This window comes from Oncorhynchus mykiss, chromosome 1, assembly GCF_013265735.2.
Source record: "Oncorhynchus mykiss isolate Arlee chromosome 1, USDA_OmykA_1.1, whole genome shotgun sequence".
Lineage (NCBI taxonomy): Eukaryota > Metazoa > Chordata > Actinopteri > Salmoniformes > Salmonidae > Oncorhynchus > Oncorhynchus mykiss.
This window is the reverse complement of record NC_048565.1, coordinates 80,905,438-80,926,470: the sequence shown is the minus strand read 5'-3', so window position 1 is coordinate 80,926,470 and position 21,033 is coordinate 80,905,438. Positions and strand designations below refer to the sequence as shown.

General features: G+C 40.0%; 2 protein-coding genes across 2 annotated transcripts in view; both read left to right on the top strand.

Annotated features, from left to right (window-relative positions):
* Positions 1 to 4,113: 4,113 nt before the first annotated feature.
* On the top strand, positions 4,114 to 6,523 carry LOC118965579 (myelin and lymphocyte protein-like). Its single transcript, XM_036986646.1, has 4 exons — positions 4,114 to 4,315; positions 5,385 to 5,549; positions 6,015 to 6,146; positions 6,261 to 6,523. The coding sequence occupies exons 1-4, from the start codon at positions 4,229 to 4,231 to the stop codon at positions 6,336 to 6,338; spliced, it is 462 nt and encodes a 153-aa protein (XP_036842541.1). The 5' UTR covers positions 4,114 to 4,228; the 3' UTR covers positions 6,339 to 6,523.
* A 14,168-nt stretch (positions 6,524 to 20,691) lies between these two features.
* Positions 20,692 to 21,033, top strand: part of LOC110530369 (mal, T cell differentiation protein) — a 2,443-nt gene continuing 2,101 nt past the window's right edge. Inside the window, exon 1 of the mRNA XM_021613366.2 lies at positions 20,692 to 20,917. Within this exon, the coding sequence (XP_021469041.1) occupies positions 20,831 to 20,917 (87 nt within the window). The 5' untranslated portion in view covers positions 20,692 to 20,830. The remainder of the gene's footprint in view (positions 20,918 to 21,033) is intronic.

Genomic DNA, 21,033 nt, shown 5'->3' with positions numbered 1-21,033 from the left:
GAGCCAGGTGTCTGGCACCTGGCTCATTCAGGCGCGTTCACTTGAGAGTTAGCTTGCGTTCCATTGCATTTCTGCAGACAAAGGAATTCTCCGGTTGGAACATTAGGATGTTTTTATCATACATCTTTAATAAAGATTGATTCTATACTTCGTTTGACTTGTTTCTACGAACTGTAATATAACTTTTCATCTGAACTTTCGCATGGACTTGCCTGCGCGTCGTGATTTTGGATTGTGTACTAAATGCGCGAACAAAAAGGACCTATTTGGACATAAATGAGGAACTTTATCGAACAAATCAAACATTTATTGCGGAACTGGGATTCCTGGGAGTGCATTCTGATGAAGATCATCACAGGTAAGTGAATATTTATAATATTTATTTTTGACTTCTGCACAACATGGCGGATATCTGTTTGGCTGTTTTGTTGTCTGAGCGCTGTACTCAGATTATTGCATGGTGTACTTTTTCGGTAAAGCTTTTTTGAAATCTGACACAGCGGTTGAATTAAGGAGAAGTTTATCTAAAGTTCCATGTATAACACTTTTATTTTCATCAACATTTATGATGAGTATTTCTGTAAATTGATGTGGCTCTCTGCAATGTCACCAGATGTTTTGGAACTACTGAACATAACGCGCCAATGTAAAATCTGATTTTTTGATATAAATATGAACTTTATCAAACAAAACATACATGTATTGTGTAACATGAAGTCCTATGAGTGTCATCTGATGAAGACCATCAAAGGTTAGTGATCTCTATTTCTGCTTTTTGTGACTCCTCTCTTTGGCTGGAAAAATGGCTGTGTTTTTCTGTGACTAGGTGCTTACCTAACATAATCGTTTGGTGTGCTTTCGCCGTAAAGCCTTTTTGAAATCGGACACTGTGGCTGGATTAACAAGAAGTTTATCTTTAAAATGGTGTAAAATACTTGTATGCTTGAGGAATTTTAATTATGAGATTTCTGTTGTTTTGAATTTGGCGCCCTGCACTTTCACTGGTTGTTGTTGAGGTGGGACACTACCGTCCCAAATATCCCAGAGAGGTTTTATCCTATTGTTTTTTTTATTTATTATTTCTCGCTGATATGAAAGATATTGTCCTTATGCTCCTAAAACCGTACCACAAGCGACGCGTGTTAATGTTCAGATTGAGCGTTGCAGCTCTTAACAAAACTTCACTGTTCAGAAGATGCCTTAGTCCAATGGCTCTTATGTGTAATGTAATGGAACTGAGAGTCAGGATCAAGGGCAGTTCTCCATCTTCTTTTTAAATAGTGAGCCAACACATTTTCAGCACTTTTATTTTCATGACTGATTAAGACTTATTTTCTCATGTTCTATTTTGTGCCTCTGTGAGCAGTGTGTTTGGAACATCAAAATGATATAAAATGGCATTATGGAATTGTAATACATATATAATTGTGAGAATCGCAGTACACATCGTATCGGCACCTAAGTTTCGTGATAATATTGTATTGTGAGGTCCTTGGTAATTCCCAGCCCTAATAGGCAATATGTAACTTTATTTAGTGCTACCTGCTATTGTGGGTTTAAAATTCATTGGTATTCACGTGTTTGTTTTTGAGGTAGAATTACTGTCATGTTATTGATGTCAAATTGCAGACCTTATTTGCACCTAATCTATTCCATGAGCAAATGGGTGTGTCTGGGTCTTAAGCCAACATACGCAGATTTTACAGCGAATGCAGTCTCCGCGAACGCAGGAATTGCAATCACGCTTTAGCAGTGAATTTCCGCAATATGGAATGAATCGAGACCCTAAGTTATTTTTGCATCTCGTTGCTTTCACCTATTTACAAGCTGAATGGAAATAGCAGACTGAAAGAAAAAAATAAGAAGCATCCATCCAAGTTAATCACTTGTTCAATCTGTTTCTCTGCCTGGGAGACCGGTGGAATGTCTTATCAGTGAGAATCCATCGTCCCAGTTCAAAGGCTGTGGTACTCCAGTGGGTTTATGGGAAAGCTCTTTGATGTCTAGTCCTCCTCCCCACCCAGTATTTACATCTGTATGACTTAGGTCTGTATGACAAAGGCCATGCATGCTTGGATGAACATTGCTCTAGGTATAGGGTCAAAGGTTTGTACTGGGCGTTCACAGAGAAGACATGTTGTCCTGCCGCCATAACAAAGGCCTCGCTGAGCAGGGTTCAGGGAGTAGCTTACTCTCTGCTCAAACACACCAGAGGAGTGATCTCTGGGCCAAGAACAGGCCCTCTCTTTTGTGTAAGGAAAAGATGGTAAACATAACAAGAAAACATACTCAAATAGATAGCATGAAGGGGACTGCTCGTGGGCCATTTGTTTGGGGAGAAAGACAAACTGTCACAGCAGAGTCATGGTAAGGGAAAAATAAATAAATATGTGATGGATAGAGAGAGAGAAAGACATACTGTAAATAGATAGATAGATAGATAGATAGATAGATAGATAGATAGATAGGTAGGTAGGTAGGTAGGTAGGTGTGTATATATATATATATATATATATATAAGGGGGTGGGATTGTCCAGCTCTTTAAAGTGTCAAATTAGTTTCTCTCCAATGTACTCAAAACAAGAGTGACAAGCCTTAACAGTAGGTTTTATATGCTGTGCCCTCTCTTAAGCCTCTGCCTAGCAACCATCACCTAATGGAGACAGATAGAGCCCTACAGAGTAGCCATTGTCATGCAGAATAGCCTCACTTGACTAGTGGTCAGGACAGAACATTAATATGAACAATAGAAAAAAAAGGTGCTATCTAGAACCTAAAATGGTTCTTCGGCTGTCCCCATAGGAGAACCCTTGAATAACCTTTTTTGGTTCCATGTAAAACACTTCCCACAGACGGTTCTACATGGAACCCAAAATTGTTCTACCTGGAACCAAAAAGTGTTCTACCTGGTATCAAAAAAGTGTTATCCTATGGGGACAGCTGTCACACCCTGACCATAGTTTGCTTTGTATGTTTCTATGTTTTGTTTGGTCAGGGTGTGATCTGAGTGGGCATTCTATGTTGGATGTCTAGTTTGTCTGTTTCTGTGATTGGGAACCATATTTAGGTAGCCTGTTTTGTGTTGTGTTTTGTGGGTGGTTATTTCCGTGTCTGTGTTTGTTTCACCACACAGGACTGTTTCGGTTTTCACATTTATTGTTTTGTATATTTGTAGTGTTTTCTCGGTATTCGTCTTGATTAAAGGTGTTTAACCCTAACCACGCTGCGTTTTGGTCCGCCTCTCCTTCCCAGGAACAAAGCCGTTACAACAGCTGAATAACCATTTTGGATCCCTTTTTTCTAGTAGTGTAGACATGACTCAGGATATTGCAACCAAAAAATGAAAAAATGACAATGGGGCAGATGAAACAAGTCCTCCCTGTGTTTATCAAATAATACTTATTCTCATGCCCATGCATGTGTGTGTAGGCTTGGGTTGTCCCAGCAATAGCACTCATGCTGCAGTTTCTGGGATTGCCCCTCCCCCCTCTCTACAACAGGAATAGTGTTTTTTTGTGGTATGTCCTCTACCAACTGTCAGGTTGACAGATGACACACTAATTTGGAAATGTGGAGGCAACACTCTCGGGAATACTCCTGCCTACCACAGACAATGGGCCTCCTGTCTACATACACAAGATTACCAAATCCACTGAAGTCAATGGCACACCTTATCCATTTTCATCCAGAGTTTGGCAAGTGATTGATGACAACGGTTACTTTTCAGATGTGATGTGGGCCACATTGGACCTCCCGCCTACATGAAGATGAAGGATCTTAATTTGATCTAGTTTGCAACGGAATAATCCTGCAGCAACAGGAAATGTGAATTATTATGTGGATTATAATTAACAGACATTTTTGTTGATACATTTTTTTGTTAGTGCAAATGAAGTCGGAAAGTACAAACTTTAGAAGCCTTTTTTAAGCTGAAATACACTACAAGTTTGCATTTCCTGCTTTTCTTAAAAACAAAATAGTGATCAAATTCAGATCCTACATCTGTACACAAGCTGACACAACCCACTGGTATTTCAATGTAATGAAGAAATAAAACGACAAGAGAAAGACTGGAGGAGGAGGAACAGGTGTGGGTGGGTTAAGGAAGCAGGGCTTTAAAGGCAGAAGTGTTTAGGTCACAGGTCTCACTTTAGAGAGAACTGTGTTGGGCACACTCCCACATCAACAAAACGCCAACACACAGGTAGACCTTGACACTTTGGGAATATGGCTTCCAGCGCCTCCACTAACCCTCTGCCCAGTGGCACCAGTGTGTTCACCACTGTTCCAGACCTCTTCTTCATCCCTGAGTTTGTGAGTACAGACAAATCAAATAAGTGTTCTGCTCTCAGCTGTGACTGGACTACTGGCATTGCTCTTTACTCTAGAAATATGATTTACTCTAATGCCCTTCACATTTATCAGAGGGAGATAAGACATTTGATTGTTCAAGGTAATATTTGGGTATGTATGCATGATGTAATTCAGAGTGCACTGAAAGGAGTATTACTTTAGAGTGGTAGACACTGTGTGTAGACTCATACCAAGCACTTCTTTGATTGCTGCAGGTATCCCTGGTCAGGTATCCCTTGTGGAAGAGACTATGTGTGACAATGGACTTTTCCTGGCTAAATAAATGTTGGTTTATTTCTGCTGGTAATTATTGCCATAGTATTTGAAAATATGTTGATTTCTGGTTTGTGAATATCAGCTAAATCCTTATCTGAAACCAAACTATGGCTATGGCATGTTCCGCGCTGTATCCAAACACCATTCATCCTCTCTTTACTGGCATGTTTGTTGAAGGAGGGGGCAGAATGTGTGTGTGTTTGGAAATGACCATGTACGACGGAGTGCCAGATTCTCTATAGAGAAATTGTGGCAGTGGTATCTAGTAACTAATCAAAAGGCGTATGATTATGGATGTTTTTGACGGATAACATAGAACTCAAAACTGTTAGCCTACTGACTGTTGCATGCACTAGCTGTCACAGCCATTACCTGGTGAAATGTTCTATGCAAATGGTTGAACCCCTGACGAAATTAGCTTTAGTAAGTTAAAGCTATCAGACCTTGCCTAGAGGTGCATGTTTACTTACCCTGTTACTGTGGCCTGCTCTCTGTGGTCTTACCACAACACATGGACTGACACTATTGGGGTGACATTAAGAAGTGGATGGCTGATTGAACCATCAAATCCCTTGACCAACAACTTGTCAACTAAATGCATTGATGTTTACATTATGACCGTACGTGTTCTGTGTTCTCTCTCACTCTCACTCTCTCTCCCTCTCTCTCTCTCACTCTCTCTCTCTCTCTCTCTCTCTCTCTCTCTCTCCTGTGTGTGTGTGTGTGCATGTGCGCGTGTGCGTGTGTGTGGCAGATATTCGGAGGTCTGGTGTGGACTCTGGTGGCCTCCACAAAAGTGCTGATTGCGAACCCTCAGGGCTGGGTGATGTTTGTCTCTGTGTTCTGCTTCATCTTCACTACCCTGTGGTTCCTCATCTTCATCAGTGGAGCCAATAAGAGCAGCATCTGGCCTACACTGGTGAGTCTGAGAGACATTCATACAGCCATCTTTGATAAAAGTGATTTACTCAAAAAGGATGAAAATGACAATGGAACAGATTTTCTTCCCATCCTAAATGTCTAATCAAACAGAATGATGATGATGGTGATGATGACGATGGTGATGATGATGATGATGATGAGAGTATAATGAACATTCTGTCTATTGAATGGCTGTAGTGTTATAACAGGTAGTATAACAGGATGATGACTAACTATAATGTTGCTTCTCTCTCTCTCTCTCTCTCTCTCTCTCTCTCGCGCTCTCTCTCTCTCTCTCTCTCCGCTCTCTCTCTCTCTCTCTCTCTCTCTCTCTCTCTCTCTCTCTCTCTCTCTCTCTCTCTCTCTCTCTCGCGCTCTCTCTCTCTCTCTCTCTCTCCGCTCTCTCTCTCTCTCTCTCGCTCTCTCTCTCTCTCTCTCTCTCTCTCCCTCTCTCTCTCTTCAGGATGTTGTGTATCATTCCCTTGCAGCCTTCTTCTACCTCAGTGCAGCAGTGGTACAGGCCTACATCACCATTAGTCTGAAATCAGTTACCAGTACTTTCTTCAAAGAATACCAATTGGATATTGCTGCAGTGGTAGGTTCCTTCACTCCTGTGATTCAAACAAAGTGTTCTTCAACTGAAGCTTACTGCATGTTCTAGTGGTCCATCACACTCCTCACCTTTCTGTATCTTGTATTTTTCCTGTAGGTGATGTGTTATGTGGTGACTCTGCTCTACACCCTCCATGCCATCTTCTCTACGATGAGATGGAAGAGTTCCTCATGAAGACCAGCATCCACAAGACAACAGACAAAGGGACAACAGACATTAGAGAAGGCTTTGATATGACATCAATTGTAATCTATCTTTATTTCTACATTATTTTCTTCCTGCAAATACCGTAAACCAATTTGGAGTGAAATGCATATACAATATAAATAAAAAGATAAATAAATATATTTTATACTTAACCAAGTGCCTGTTTCAGTTGCTGAGATCGAATTCGATAGAAAAAGTGAATATCAAATCATGTATTGTTCACATACATATGGTTTGCAGATGTTAATGCGAGTGTTGCGAAATGCTTGTGCTTCTAGTTCTGACAGTGCAGTAATATCTGACAAGTAATCTAACAATTCCCCAACAACTACCTAATACACACAAATCTAAAGGGATGGAATAAGAATATGTACATATAAATATAGGGATGAGCGATGGCCGAGCGGCTTAGGCAAGATATAATACATGGTATAAGATACAGTATATACACATGAGATGAGTAATGTAAGATATGTAATTTTTTATGTAGGCAGCAGCATCCCTGAGTTATTAATTGCTGTTAAGCAGTCTGATGGCCTTGAGATTGAAGCTGTTATTCAGTCTCTCGTTCCCAGATTCGATGCACCTGTACTGACCTCGCCTTCTGGATGGTAGCGGGGTGAACAGGGGTGGTTGTTGTCCTTGATGATCTATTTGACCTTCCTTTGACATCGGGTGCTGTAGGTCTCCTGGAGGGCAGGTAGTTTGAGGGCGGTGCAGTTGTCGTACCAGGCGGTGATACAGTCTGACAGGATGCTCTCAATTGTGCATCTGTAGAAGTTTGTCATGGTTTTAGGTGACAAGCCACATTTCTTCAGCCTCCAGAGGTTGAAGAGGCGCTGCTGTGCCTTCTTCACCACGCTGTCAGTGTGGGTGGACCATTTCAGTTTGTCCGTGATGTGTACGCCGAGGAACTTAAAACTTTCCACCTTCTCCACTGCTGTCTTTTCGATGTGGATAGGGGGGTGCATAATATTATGTCCAGGTGTAGCAAAAACTATTACAACGATGTTCAATAAAAATGCTGATGTGAAGCAATGCATTTTGTTATGGTAGGGTAGACCTATTAGATGAACATAGGAACTGAAGAGGTCTCGGTGGCTGCTCTCGTGAAAAATGTATACGCTATCACCAGAACATAGTGTAGAGGCAAACAAAGGACTGAGTTCCTCAGCAATACATTTTGCACACACATTTTTCTTTAGTAATTTTCTTGAACAAAAAGGTCAACATGTAGTCTTATTTGTGTAGGGTGTGTCCAGTTGGCAAAAGGTGGACTGCCTACCACAATGCCGCAGCAGGTTTTGCAAGTCATCTTTATAATGGAACACCTGTCGCTCCGTTAGTTCACTGTAGTAGTTGAAAGCAAATAGTAGGCATATCGCAGTGATTGCAGAGTATGCAGCCTAGCCTATGGCATTCATTTGTTATGCTACAGAAATTACAAGGAATTTAGAATAGTATGGAAGGCTTTAGGCCAGGGGAGGACAGGGAACAGAAACACAACGGCCCATTTTCTTCCGTTGAGGCCCCCATTATTATCCAGATACTGATCATTTTAAGCAACACATCCAGGTTAGACAGGCCCGCTAGGCAAAATTGGACCAGGCCTTCTGGCATTAGCTAGAAATGCCAGATGGCCAGTCTGCCCCAGCTTTGAGGACCCCTGAGTGACGCAGCGGTCTAAAGCACTGCATCTCAGTGCAAGAGGTGTCACTACAGTCCCTGGTTCAAATCCAGACTGAATCACATACGGCCGTGATCGGAAATCCCATAGGGCATTGCACAATTGGCCCAGCTTATGGCCGAGGTAGGCCATCATTGTAAATAAGAATTTGTTCTTAATTGACTTGCCTAGTTAAATAAAGGTTTAAAATGAAGGCTGCTGAACAACATGGTAAAACACTCATTACATAGTAATAACCTATGCCTTACTTATTTCTTTGGAAAAGCACCACACCAACAGTTTGTCAATTAAGCGTGGGCTGATAATATGTTGTGGTGGATGTCCTCACAATGAAACTTTTTTCCACTCTTTATTTATTCCATTCCACATGTAGGCATGATCTCTTTCATTTTTTTGTAACTGTTGTTACAAATATGATGCATGATCATTCGTGCCTGATCATGATGCCTCACAGACATCATTCCATAAGAGGCAGATTTCACTTATCTAAGTGTTACATCACAGAAGGAATGCAATCATTCTTTGGTGACAACAAAATACATAATTTCTGTCTCTTTTTTGTACTATGTGTTTTTTGTAATATGCTCTGCAGTACAAGTTGCTTTTGTACAGTAGACTTTAAATACTTTAAATATAAATATATAAAACCAATGAATTATTATTATAACTTGGTCTTTTGGTGCTTCATTCAAAATCTGCATTTGCCACCTGCAAGAAACCCAGTAAACATCACGTCACATCTCTCTCTTCATCTCAAAGTTGTCTCCCAGAGAATGCTTCAACACCCTAGAGTATGTGTGAAACTCATTCCACGGAGGGCCGAGTGCCTGCAGGTTTTCGCTTGATTGATGAATGAAGGTCAGTGATTAGTTAGAAACTCCCCTCAAATGGTTGTCTAGTTCCTAATTGGACACAAACTGAAAGGAGGAACCAAAGACAAGCAGACACTCTGCTTGATGAGTTTGATGAGTTCGACACCCCTTCTCCAGAGTCTAAGCCAGGATGAAGGAATTGTAACGTCACAATCATTTTCTTCATCTCAAGGCAGTCTCTCAAAGAAAGCTTCAATGGAATCCTCCATTGTCCTTTATATTAGAACTATACTGAACAAAAATATAATGGCCACATGCAACAATTTCAAGGATTTTACTGAATTACAGTTAATTTAATGAAATCAGTCAGTTGAAATGAATTCCTTGGGCCCTAATCTATGGATTTCACAAGACTGGGAATACAGATATGCATCTGTTGGTCAAGCTACCTTATAAAAAATGTAGGGGCGTGGATCAGAAAACAAGTCAGTATTCGGTGTGACCTTATGCAACACGCTGTCGTACATGTCGATCCAGAGCATCCCAAACATGCTTAATGGGTGACATGTCTGATGAGTATGCAGGCCATGGAAGACCAGTAACATTTTCAGCTTCCAAGAATTGTGTACAGATCCTTTCAACATGGGGCCGTGCATTATCATATTGAAACATGAGGTGATTGCAGCAGATGAATGGTACAACAATGGGCCTTGGGATCTTGTCACTGTATCTCTGTGCATTCAAATTGACATCAAATGAAATGCAATTGTGTTTGTTGTCCGTAGCTTATGCCTGGCCATACCAAATCCACACTACCACCATGGGGCACTCTGTTTACAACGTTGACATCAGCAAACAGCTCACTCACACGACGCCATACATGTGGTCTGCGGTTGTGAGACCTGTTGGACGTACTGCCAAATGATCTAAAATGACATTGGAGGCGGCTTAGGGTAGAGAATTGAACATTAAATTCTCTGTAAACGCTCTGGTGGATATTCCTGCAGTCAGCATTCCAATTGCACGATCCCTCAAAATGTGCGACATCTATGGCATTGTGTTGTGTGACAAAACTGCACAGTTTAGTGTCCTGTTATTATCCCCCCAAGGTGCAACTGTGTAATGATAATGCTATTTAATCAGATAATTGATATGCCACATCTGTCAGGTGGATGGATTATCTTTGCAAAGAAGAAATGCTCACTAACAGGGATTAAACACATTTGTGCACAAAATTTGAGCAAAAACCGCTTTGTGTGCGTATTGAACATCTCTGGGATCTTTCATTTTAGGTCATGAAACATGGGACCAACATTTCACATGTTGCATTTACATTTTTGTTCAGGGTACTAATATGTGAATAGACTGAAGAGGGACAAAGTAAGTTCACTATTGCTTTCACCTCTCCAGCCATAACAAAGCAGTCGTCCCCAAGCAGAGTAACTGAGGACCATTGGGACACAACTTGATGCCATTCCAAGTCAATGAAGGCTTCAGCAGACCTTCGTAGTAGGTATGGACTGGATTGTTGTGCTTAGATGTTATTGAGCAGGCTGGTGTGGTTGTGTCTGCGTGCGTGTGTGTCTCTGTGTGTGTGTGTGTGTGTGCTTGCTTGAGAGTGTTTAAGTGGATAAATGAATGGCTGAGTGTGTGTTTTATAAGTTTGTCAGTATGCGTGTCTATTAATGTGATTTTGTGTGAGATAGTGTGTGCCTAATGGTCTCTTTGTATCTCTCCAGGACTTTGCGTACCATTGACTGGCAGCCTTCCCCTACCTCAGTGTATCAAAAGCCCTGGCAAAGGTCACCACTCATTTTAAATAAGATACAGCCATCTTGAAAAACTACCAGATAGACATTGCTGCTGTGGTAAGTGCTACACAGATACCAGTGCTTAGAAAGAGCTGAATTAATATTCCTTTGAAGAAATATCAGACAAATTCAATTTACTGATACTTTGTTGAGAGCATTATTAACATTATAACGCCAATGACTTAGTTACATAGCTACAGTATCTGTGCATTGTTGGGAAGGTAAATAAGCATTTGACTGTTAGTCTGCACCTGTTGTTTACAAAGCATGTGATGAATACAATTTGATTTGATTTGTTTGTTTCTGTATAGTTTATGAGGCTCAGAAAACGTGTCTTGGACTTCTCTCAGGTGTTTTCCTACATGGACACATTGTTATCTTTCCTCCATTTCCTCCTGTCGTCCATTCGGTGGAATGCCTTTTAATGACGAGTTATCTCCATTGATGACACTGAATGTGTTAGCAATGTGTAATCAACCAAGAGGCGTAAGTTACAATCAACCTCTTTGTTCTCATACCCCAAAATCATAGATTTGAACCAGAAGCACCAAACCAGACATTTTAATAAATGGTTTGCATAGATATGTTAAGGAATGTCTCATTCAGTTTTTATCATTGATATGCAATCTTGTCACATACTGTAATCAATGGGTGATCTCTGTATGCCTGTAATTATTTGAGTAAAATGACAATATGATTGATCATGACTTACCTAACACCTACTATCTGGGCACCCCATCTTCTCCCATCACTTTTTATACGATTTGTATACCATCTATATATATATATACCGGTCAAAAGTTTTAGAATACTGTCGTGGAAATTTCCTTAATTACCAAATGATGAGAGAGCAAATCACAAACCAGTCAGCGTTATGCTTAATCTTCACCTTTAATAATAATTAAGCCTTTGCAATAGCATCTTGACTTTCAACAGTTCAGTATCTCTAATGAAAAGTTGAGAGTGGTCAACATAATGGCAACTGGGATCCTTTATAGCAAAGATCCACCCCCCCCCCCCCCCCCCCCTAGTCGACATGACAAACCACAGGTCTTAGGAACTTACACAAAGAAAGACTTATCATGAAAATAAAACATCTTATCTATGTTACCCAACTAATTCTGATTAATCCCCAACAATACCTACTCATTCCAGGGTTTTTCTTTAGTTTTACTATTTTCTATATGGTTGAATAATAGTGAAGACATCAAAACTATGAAATAACACATATGCAATCATGTAGTAACCAAAGAATTGTTAAACAAATCAAATTATACTTCATATTTGAGATTCTTCAAAGTAGCCACTCTTTGCCTTGATGATAGCTTTGGTCTGATGAGTCCAAATTTGAGATTTTTGGTTTCTGCCGCCGTGTCTTTGTGAGAAGCATAGTAGGTGAACAGATAATCTCCGCACATGTGTGGTTCCCTCCGTGAATCATGGAGGAGGAGGTGTGATGGTGTGGGGGTAGCTTTGTTGGTGACACGGTCAGTGATTTATTTAGAATTCAAGGCACACTTAACCAGCATGGCTACCACAGCATTCTGCAGCGATACGCCATCCCATCTGGTTTGCGCTTAGTGGGACTATCATTTATTTTCAGCAAGACAATGACCCAACACACCTCCAGGCTGTGTAAGGGCTATTTGACCAAGAAGGAGAGAGATGGAGTGGTGCATCAGAATACCTGGACTCCACAATCACCCGACCTCAACCCAATTCAGATGGTTTGGGATGAGTTGGACCACAGACTGAAGGGAAAGCAGCCAACAAGAGCTCTGTCACGTTCGTTATAAGGATCGGACCAAGGCGCAGCGTGGTATGCGTGCATTCTTATTTATTAAAAGAATGAAAACTGAACAAACTAACAAAATAACAAAACGAACCATGAAGCTATACAAACGAGTGCTGACAGGCAACTACACATAGACAAGAACCCACAAACACCAAAGGGAAATGGCTACCTAAATATGATCCCCAATCAGAGACAACGATAAACAGCTGCCTCTGATTGGGAACCATATCAGGCCACCATAGACATACAAATCACCTAGACCTACAAAAACCCTAGACATACAAAAACCCCTAGACAATACAAAAACTAGCGTACCCACCCTAGTCACACCCTGACCTAACCAAAATATAAAGAAAAGGTGCCGGACTCCCGGCCGCAAAAGGTGCGGACTCCCGGCTCCGGTTCTGGACACAGCCCCCCCTCTTTACGCTGATCCCTCCGCTTTTGTAGAACCGGACAATGGATCATTGTCGGAGGCTCTGGACTGCGGATCATCCCTGGAGGCCTCGGACTGGGGACCGTCGCTGGATATCTCAGGTCAGGGCGTGACAAGCTCAGCATACACTTTTCTGTTTACTACATGATTCCATATGTTTTATTTCATAGTTTTGATGTCTTCACTATTTTTCTACAGTGTTGAAAATAGTAAAAAATAAATTAAATTCCTTGAGTGAGTAGGTGTGTCCAAACTTTTGATATATACTGGTACTCTATATATATATATATATAGTCGGAAGTTTACATACACTTAGGTTGGTGTCATTAAAACTAGTTTTTCAACCACTCCACACATTTCTTGTTAACAAACTAGAGTTTTGAAAAGTCAGTTAGGACATCTACTTTGTGCATAACACAAGTAATTTTTCTAACAATTGTTTACAGACAGATTATTTCACTTTTAATTCACTGTTAAGTTTACATACACTAAGTTGACTGTGCCTTTAAACAGCTTGGAGAATTCCCAAAAAGGACGTCACGGTTTTAGAAACTTCTGATAGGCTAATTGACATCATTTGAGTCAATTGAGTCAATTGGAGGTGTACCTGTGGATTTATTTCAAGGCCTACCTTCAAAATCAGTGCCTCTTTGCTTGACATCATGGGAAAATCAAAATCAAAATAAATCAGCCAAGACCTCAGAAAAAAATTGTAGACCTCCAATCATCTGGTTCATCCTTGGGAGCAATTTCCAAACGCCTGAAGGTACCATGTTTATCTGTACAAACAATAGAATGCAAGTATTAGCACCATGGGACCACGCAGCTATCATACCACTCAGGATGGAGACGTGTTCTGTCTCCTAGAGATGAATGTACTTTGGTGCGAAAAGTGTAAATCAATCCCAGAAAAACAGCAAAGGACCTTGTGAAGATATTGGAGGAAATAGGTACAAAAGTATCTATATCCACAATGAAATGAGTCCTATATCGACTTAACTTGAAAGGCTGCTCAGCAAGGAAGAAGCCACTGCTCCAAAACCGTCATAAAAAAGGCAGACTACAGTTTGCAACTGCACATGAGGACAAAGATCGTACTTTTTGGAGAAATGTCCTCTGGTCTGATGAAGCAAAAATAGAACTGTTTGGCCTTAATGACCATCATTATGTTTGGAGGAAAAAGGGGAAGGCTTACATGCCGAAGAACACCATCCCAACCGTGAAGCACAGGGGTGGCAGAATCATGTTGTGTGGGTGCTTTGCTGCAGGAGGGACTGGTGCACTTCACAAAATAGATGGCATCATGAGGCAGCAAGGTATGGAGATATATTGAAGCAACATCTCAAGCCATCAGTCAGGAAGATAAAGCTTGGTCGCAAATGGGTCTTCCAAATGGACAATGACCCCAAGCATACTTCCAAAGTTGTGGCAAAATGGCTTAAGGACAACAAAGTCAAGGTATTGGAGTGGCCATCACAAAGCCCTAACCTCAATCCTATCAAAAATGTGTGGGCAGAACTGAAAAAGTGTGTGCGAGGAAGGAGGCCTACAAACCTGACTCGGTTACACCAGGAGGAATGTGCCAAAATTCACCCAAATTATTGTGGGAAGATTGTGGAAGGCTTCCCAAAACATTTGACCCAAGTTAAACAATTTTAAGGGAATGTTACCAAATACTAATTGAGTGTATGTAAACTTCTTACCCACTGGGAATGAGATGAAAGTAATAAAAGCTGAAATAAATAATTCTCTCTACTATTCTTGACATTTCACATTCTTAAAATAAAGTGGTGATCCTAACTGACCTAAGAAAGGGAATTTTTACTATGATTAAATGTCAGAAATTGTGAAAACTGAGTTTAAAACCTGTTATGGCTGCGATCCCCGTACAGGGACCAACATCAGGGGAAATTTCAGAGTGGCAACTAAAAATACAACTTCGTAACATTAAACATTCTTGAAAATGCAAGTGTCTTACACCCTTCAAAAGATTAGAATCTTGGTAATCAAACTATGTTTTCCAATTTAAAATAGCTATTACAGAGAACAAATCCCATGCTTTTGTTTGAGAAGAGCAATCAACAACAGAAACATTTTCCGCCATGACAGTTTTTACACATTCACATCTGAAGGTAAAATTATGACTTACATTCTGATATCTTGCTCTTATTTCTCTTCCTGAGTGTCCCATTGATCAAATGAAGTGCCGTTTTCTTTGATAAAATCCATTTTTATAGCCTAAATCAAAACATTTTGTAAACTGTTTGTGCCGTGCATTCCATCTCTATCAATTTTTTACGGAGCATTCGGCGTGATTCGCCCCTGTAAACAATCATTTATCTAGTCATGGTGGGTTTCAGTGCATTCTTCTGGATGTTTGCAACACAGCCAAATAACATTGTTTTTTTTGCGGGTAGTATTGACCGAAGTGAGCTGATTTGAAGACAACGATAAATGACTACCTTTCTGCCCAATGACCACTGATCTTCTTGAAATCTAGCTGGGTAGATAGCCAATGAGCTGAGGTAAACGCCAGTATGTAATGGTTTGTGGTTGGACCACAATTCCTTGGTTGTAATCGCACGCGCAGGGAACTCCATTCTCGCCTTGACGATCAGAGGAGGTGCTGTAAGGCTTTTTACGAGCAGCTGTATTCCGGAAAGTTGTGGTTTCAACGATTTCATTGAAGATATCATGGCGAATAAATCAGGAAAAGTGAAGTCAAACTAAAGTGAAAAAGTGGAAGTGAGACAGATTTTTTGTTTGAGGAATCTTGGAGTGTTATGATTCAAACGAACTAAGGAGCTGTTTCTGCAAGGACAGGACATACTTCTGGATGGGTAAGTGCTAATGCCGTTTTATGAAATATAAAAATATCTATATATTATATATAAAAAATTAAAACAAAAATGTTTTTTTTTGCAATGAAATGTGTAGTTTTTTTGTGTGTGTGTGTTGGTTTGTTTGGGTGTGTGTGTGTGTGTATATATATATATATATATATATATATATATATATATATATATAAAACAATGGCCAGAGTTGAATGGAACACCTTAGTGACTGTTCCCTCTGCTCTATACAATCAATACATATCTGTTTATTTTATGTGATGATAAAAGGCTCATACAATACAAATATTTTTTAAATGTTTTCTTTCACAGTGATACCGACTCCGACTGGGAGCCCCCGGTGCCAAGCTGTCCACTCTACCTGTGCCCCCAGTGGTGTTCATATGCCACAGTTCATTACTCCAGGCATGACTGTGCCTCAGGGCCAAAAGGGCACAGCATGGAGGCGTCGTTGTGTTCTGTGTCACATGAAATGCACCACTTGTTCAGTTTGCCTCTGCTTTACATCAGAAAGAGACTGATATGGGACATGGCACAGGCAGCAAAATATTATGACGAGGACTTCCAAGGGGTGTACTGTTTTTTTATTTTCTAATATAAAAAATATAAAAAAATGTGTGTGTGTGTGTGTGTTAGAATTGCTTTTTGATATGTTGTATATAGTTATTTGCACTGCTGTATATAGTTATAGGTCATTTCACCAATTCGGCCACTTGGGTACATTTGGGCAACTTGTGTGGGACACCTGGGTGACCTCAAGCTAAATGTCATGTAGCTCACCCATTCCTGAAGTTATCAGTCTGAAACTTTGCACACCTACAGTTGCCCTCTTGTGTTATCCATCACAATTATCTCCAGCATCCTGTCTGACTGTGTGGCTTTTCTAGTACATGTGAAAGATGATGCTACAACAATAAAAAGCAGAAAACGTTCTCTCTCTTTTCTTCCACCAGATCTACTGTGTTATATTCTCCTACCTTCAATTAACATTTCCACAAACTTCAGAATGTTTCCATTCAAATGATACCAAGAATATGCATATCCTTGCCTCTGGGGCTACAGAAGATTAGGGTATGTCTTCAGGCGGAAATTGAGAACAAAGGGATGCAGCCATAACAGGTTAAACGTAGTTGGCTAAGGTGTATGTAAACTTCCAACTTCAACTATATATACTATCTACCAAATTTCACAGTGGGTGCGAGACCTGGAGAGGCCTAGAAGCCACAGTGTCTCGCACCCACTGTGACATTTGATGGCGGATCAGTGATGATCTTAGGGTGCTTCAGCAAGGCTGGAATCAGGCAGATTTGTCTTTGTGAAGGACACATGAATCTAGCCACGTACAAGGTTGTTCTGGAAGAAAACTTGCTTCCTTCTGCTCTGACAATATTCCCCAACTCTGAGGATTGGTTTTTCCAGCAGGACAATGCTCCATGCCACACAGCCAGGTCAATCAACGTGTGGATGGAGGACAGCCAGATCAAGCCCCTGTCATGGCCAGCCCAATCTCCAGACCTGAACCCCATTGAAAACCTCTGGAATGTGATCAAGAGGATGATCAAACAATGCCGAGCTGCTTGAATTTTTGCTCCAGAAGGGGCATAAAGTCACCCAACATCAATGTGAAAGACTAGTGGAGAGCATGACAAGACGCATGAAAGCTGTGATTGAAAATCAGGGTTATTCCACCAAATATTGATTTCTGAACTCTTCCTAAGTTAAAACATTAGTATTGTGTTATTTAAAATGAATATGAACTTATTTTTTATGCGTTATTCAAGGTCTGACAACACAGCATATATTTTGTAATTTTGACTAGTTGTCATTTTCTGCAAATAAATGCTCTAAATGACAATATTTTTATTTGGAATTTGGGAAAAACATTGTCAGTAGTTTATAGAATAAAACAACAATTTTAATTTGACCCAAACACATACAGTGCCTTGCGAAAGTATTCGGCCCCCTTGAACTTTGCGACCTTTTGCCACATTTCAGGGTTCAAACATAAAGATATAAAACTGTATTTTTTTGTGAAGAATCAACAACAAGTGGGACACAATCATGAAGTGGAACGACATTTATTGGATATTTCAAACTTTTTTAACAAATCAAAAACTGAAAAATTGGGCGTGCAAAATTATTCAGCCCCCTTAAGTTAATACTTTGTAGAGCCACCTTTTGCTGCGATTACAGCTGTAAGTCGCTTGGGGTATGTCTCTATCAGTTTTGCACATCGAGAGATGCAGTAATCAATAACAATGTAATACGACAAATAACATAATGTAGAACAGAAAATAAAAATAGAACAGAACAGAACAGAAAATAAAACAGAAAATAAAAATAAAGGTAACCGACAAGATCCAATACATACCTTTCTTGGTCACATGACCCAATGCACTGTTTATAATAATAATAATATAAATAATAACATCCACAGTTTTTTTTTGGGGGGGGGGGGGGGGGTGTGCAAAAAGTCATCAATGTAAGGGAATTTCTTTTTTCCCCACCCAACTTTTAACCTAACATGTTTGACACACTCAAACAAATGTAAATCAAACCTTGATGTTGAAATTACGTCTGTGCCCAGTGGGATAGGACCTCGATCCTAAATAGGATCTGATCACTTGTTAATCTCTACAGTTGAGTTTACGTGCACTAATGTGATTAGCATGAGGTTGTAAGTAACAAGAACATTTCCCAGGACATAGACATATCTGATATGGGCAGAAAGCTTAAATTATTGTTGGTCTAACTGCACTGTCTAATTTACAGTGTCTATTATAGTGAAATAGTAAATGAATACCATGCTATTGGTTGAGGAGAGTGCACAGTTATGAACTTGAAAATGTATCAATAAACCAACTAGGCACATTTGGGCATGTTGATACAACATTTTGAACAGAAATGCAATGGTTCATCGGATCAGTCTTGGATCAAACTTTGCACATACACTGCTGCCATCTTGTGGCCAATTGCGCCTAAACTGGAATAATACATTGTGGCCTTTCTCTTGCATTTCAAAGATGATGTATCTTTGTATTATCTTTTACCAGATCTAATGTGTTATATTCTCCTACATTAATTTCACATTTCCACAAACTTCAAAGTGTTTCGCTTCAAATGGTGTTAAGAATATGCATATCCTTGCTTCAGGTCCTGAGCAACAGGCAGTTAGATTTGGGTATGTCATTTTAGGTGAACATTGAAATAATGGGCCCAATCCTTTTATTTAATCTTTATTTAACTAGGGAAGTCAGTTAAGAACAAATTCTTATTTTCAATGATGGCATAGGAACAGTGGGTTAACTGCCTTGTTCAGGGGTAGAACGACAGATTTTTACCTTGTCAGCTCAGGGATTTGACAATGCAACCTTCACGTTACTAGTCCAACACTAACCATTGGGCTACCTGCCACCCTAACCTTTCACCTTAGAATGATTTGTTTAAAGGTGAGAATGTATAGGAAATGTGATATGAGCACCAAAACCGCTGTCCCAAGAAAGTTTAGTCCCTTGGGAGAGCAGTTTCCAGTCTTAAGAACGTCAGATTTGTTACAATACTAGAAATCAAATGATTCTTAATAAAAGGTGAAAAACAAGGAACTTGAGCTACAAGATGTGATAACATATACAATATATGTACAATATATATATATTTTTTACGTATCACTCATGACTGTTAAAAATATCTAAATGTTTATCCATAATAAAGACAAACAATATAAGAAGCCTGAATATCAGGTGCTAATAGCACCCCCAAGTGGTGGAGATGTCACATAACACATTACACCCGTCCACACCAACCAAAATATTCTGCTGAAATTCTTCAAAGAACTACTTAGTTTGAATCCTACCATTAGTTCAACCATCAAGTTCAAGACCATATCAAGAGAACACTATTGAAATAAATGCCTGTCTGGCCTGTCTGGCTTAAGACAGACAGCACTATTGGAAGGATCCCTTTTTGGAGAGCTGTTCATGTCTGAATTAATGCTTCTTCAGGCTACAAACTAGAGACTCCCTGCCAAGGGGTTGCCAAGTTGAGGTAAACAGGACACATAATTGTTAATAACTCATAAGTTGACTAAAAGAACCATTAAAATACGATAACTATACACCATAAAGAGTCTGAAAATAGTCAAGGAGAGATAACATGGAAAGTCAGAGTACGGAAAAGTACAGCAGAAATGTATACTTTGAGTTTACAAAGTTTACTGTTTAAAGCTCTTGAGTTCTTTGATGCTATTTTCTTGCTGCATTGTTTTGTTTTCTTGCTGCAAAGTTTTGTTTTCATGATGCTTGTGGAAGGTGGTGACTGTTAGTAGTTGCATACTGGAATGTAGGTGGAAATGAACTGAAAAGCTAAAGCAGCAAGAGCATCCGGAGCGAGCAGTGGACAGCTGCTGAGGAAATTATCACTATCACTATAACTGTCATCAAAGCATGACATGTCCTGACAGCTCCTTCAAAAGCAATAGAACACAACACAAGCCATTTTGGAGAGTTTTTGTAGGTGTTGATCCATTTTTTTAGGGCAAATCATGTCAGAAATGTAACACTTTAGAAGCCTTTTTTAAACTCAAATACACGACAAGTTTGCATTTCCTGCTTCTCCTAAAAACAAAATAGTGATCAAATTCAGATCCTACATCTGTACACAAGCTGACACAACCAACTGGTATTTCTGTACCATCACTCATTCATATATCCTTATGTACATATTCTTTATCCCCTTACACTGTGTACAAGACAGTAGCTTTGGAATTGTTAGTTAGATTACTTGTTATTACTGCATTGTCGGAACTAGAAGCACAAGCATTTCGCTACACTCGCATTAACATCTGCTAACCATGTGTATGTGACAAATAAAATTTGATTTGATTTGAAGAAATAAAACGACAAGAGAAAGACTGGAGGAGGAGGAACAGGTGTGGGTGGGTTAAGGAAGCAGGGCTTTAAAGGCAGAAGTGTTTAGGTCACAGGTCTCACTTTAGGGAGAACTGTGTTGGGCACACTCCCACATCAACAAAACGCCAACACACAGGTAGACCTTGACACTTTGGGAATATGGCTTCCAGCGCCTCCACTAACCCTCTGCCCAGTGGCACCAGTGTGTTCACCACTGTTCCAGACCTCTTCTTCATCCCTGAGTTTGTGAGTACAGACAAATCAAATAAGTGTTCTGCTCTCAGCTGTGACTGGACTACTGGCATTGCTCTTTACTCTAGAAATATGATTTACTCTAATGCCCTTCACATTTATCAGAGGGA

Coding starts and splice junctions, on each gene's coding strand:
- LOC118965579 (XM_036986646.1), top strand. CDS start 4,229: ATGGCTTCCAGCGCCTCCACTAACCCTCTGCCCAGTGGCACCAGTGTG. Junction 4,316..5,384: donor TCTTCTTCATCCCTGAGTTT/GTGAGTACAGAC, acceptor TGTGTGTGGCAG/ATATTCGGAGGTCTGGTGTG. Junction 6,147..6,260: donor AATTGGATATTGCTGCAGTG/GTAGGTTCCTTC, acceptor TTTTTCCTGTAG/GTGATGTGTTATGTGGTGAC.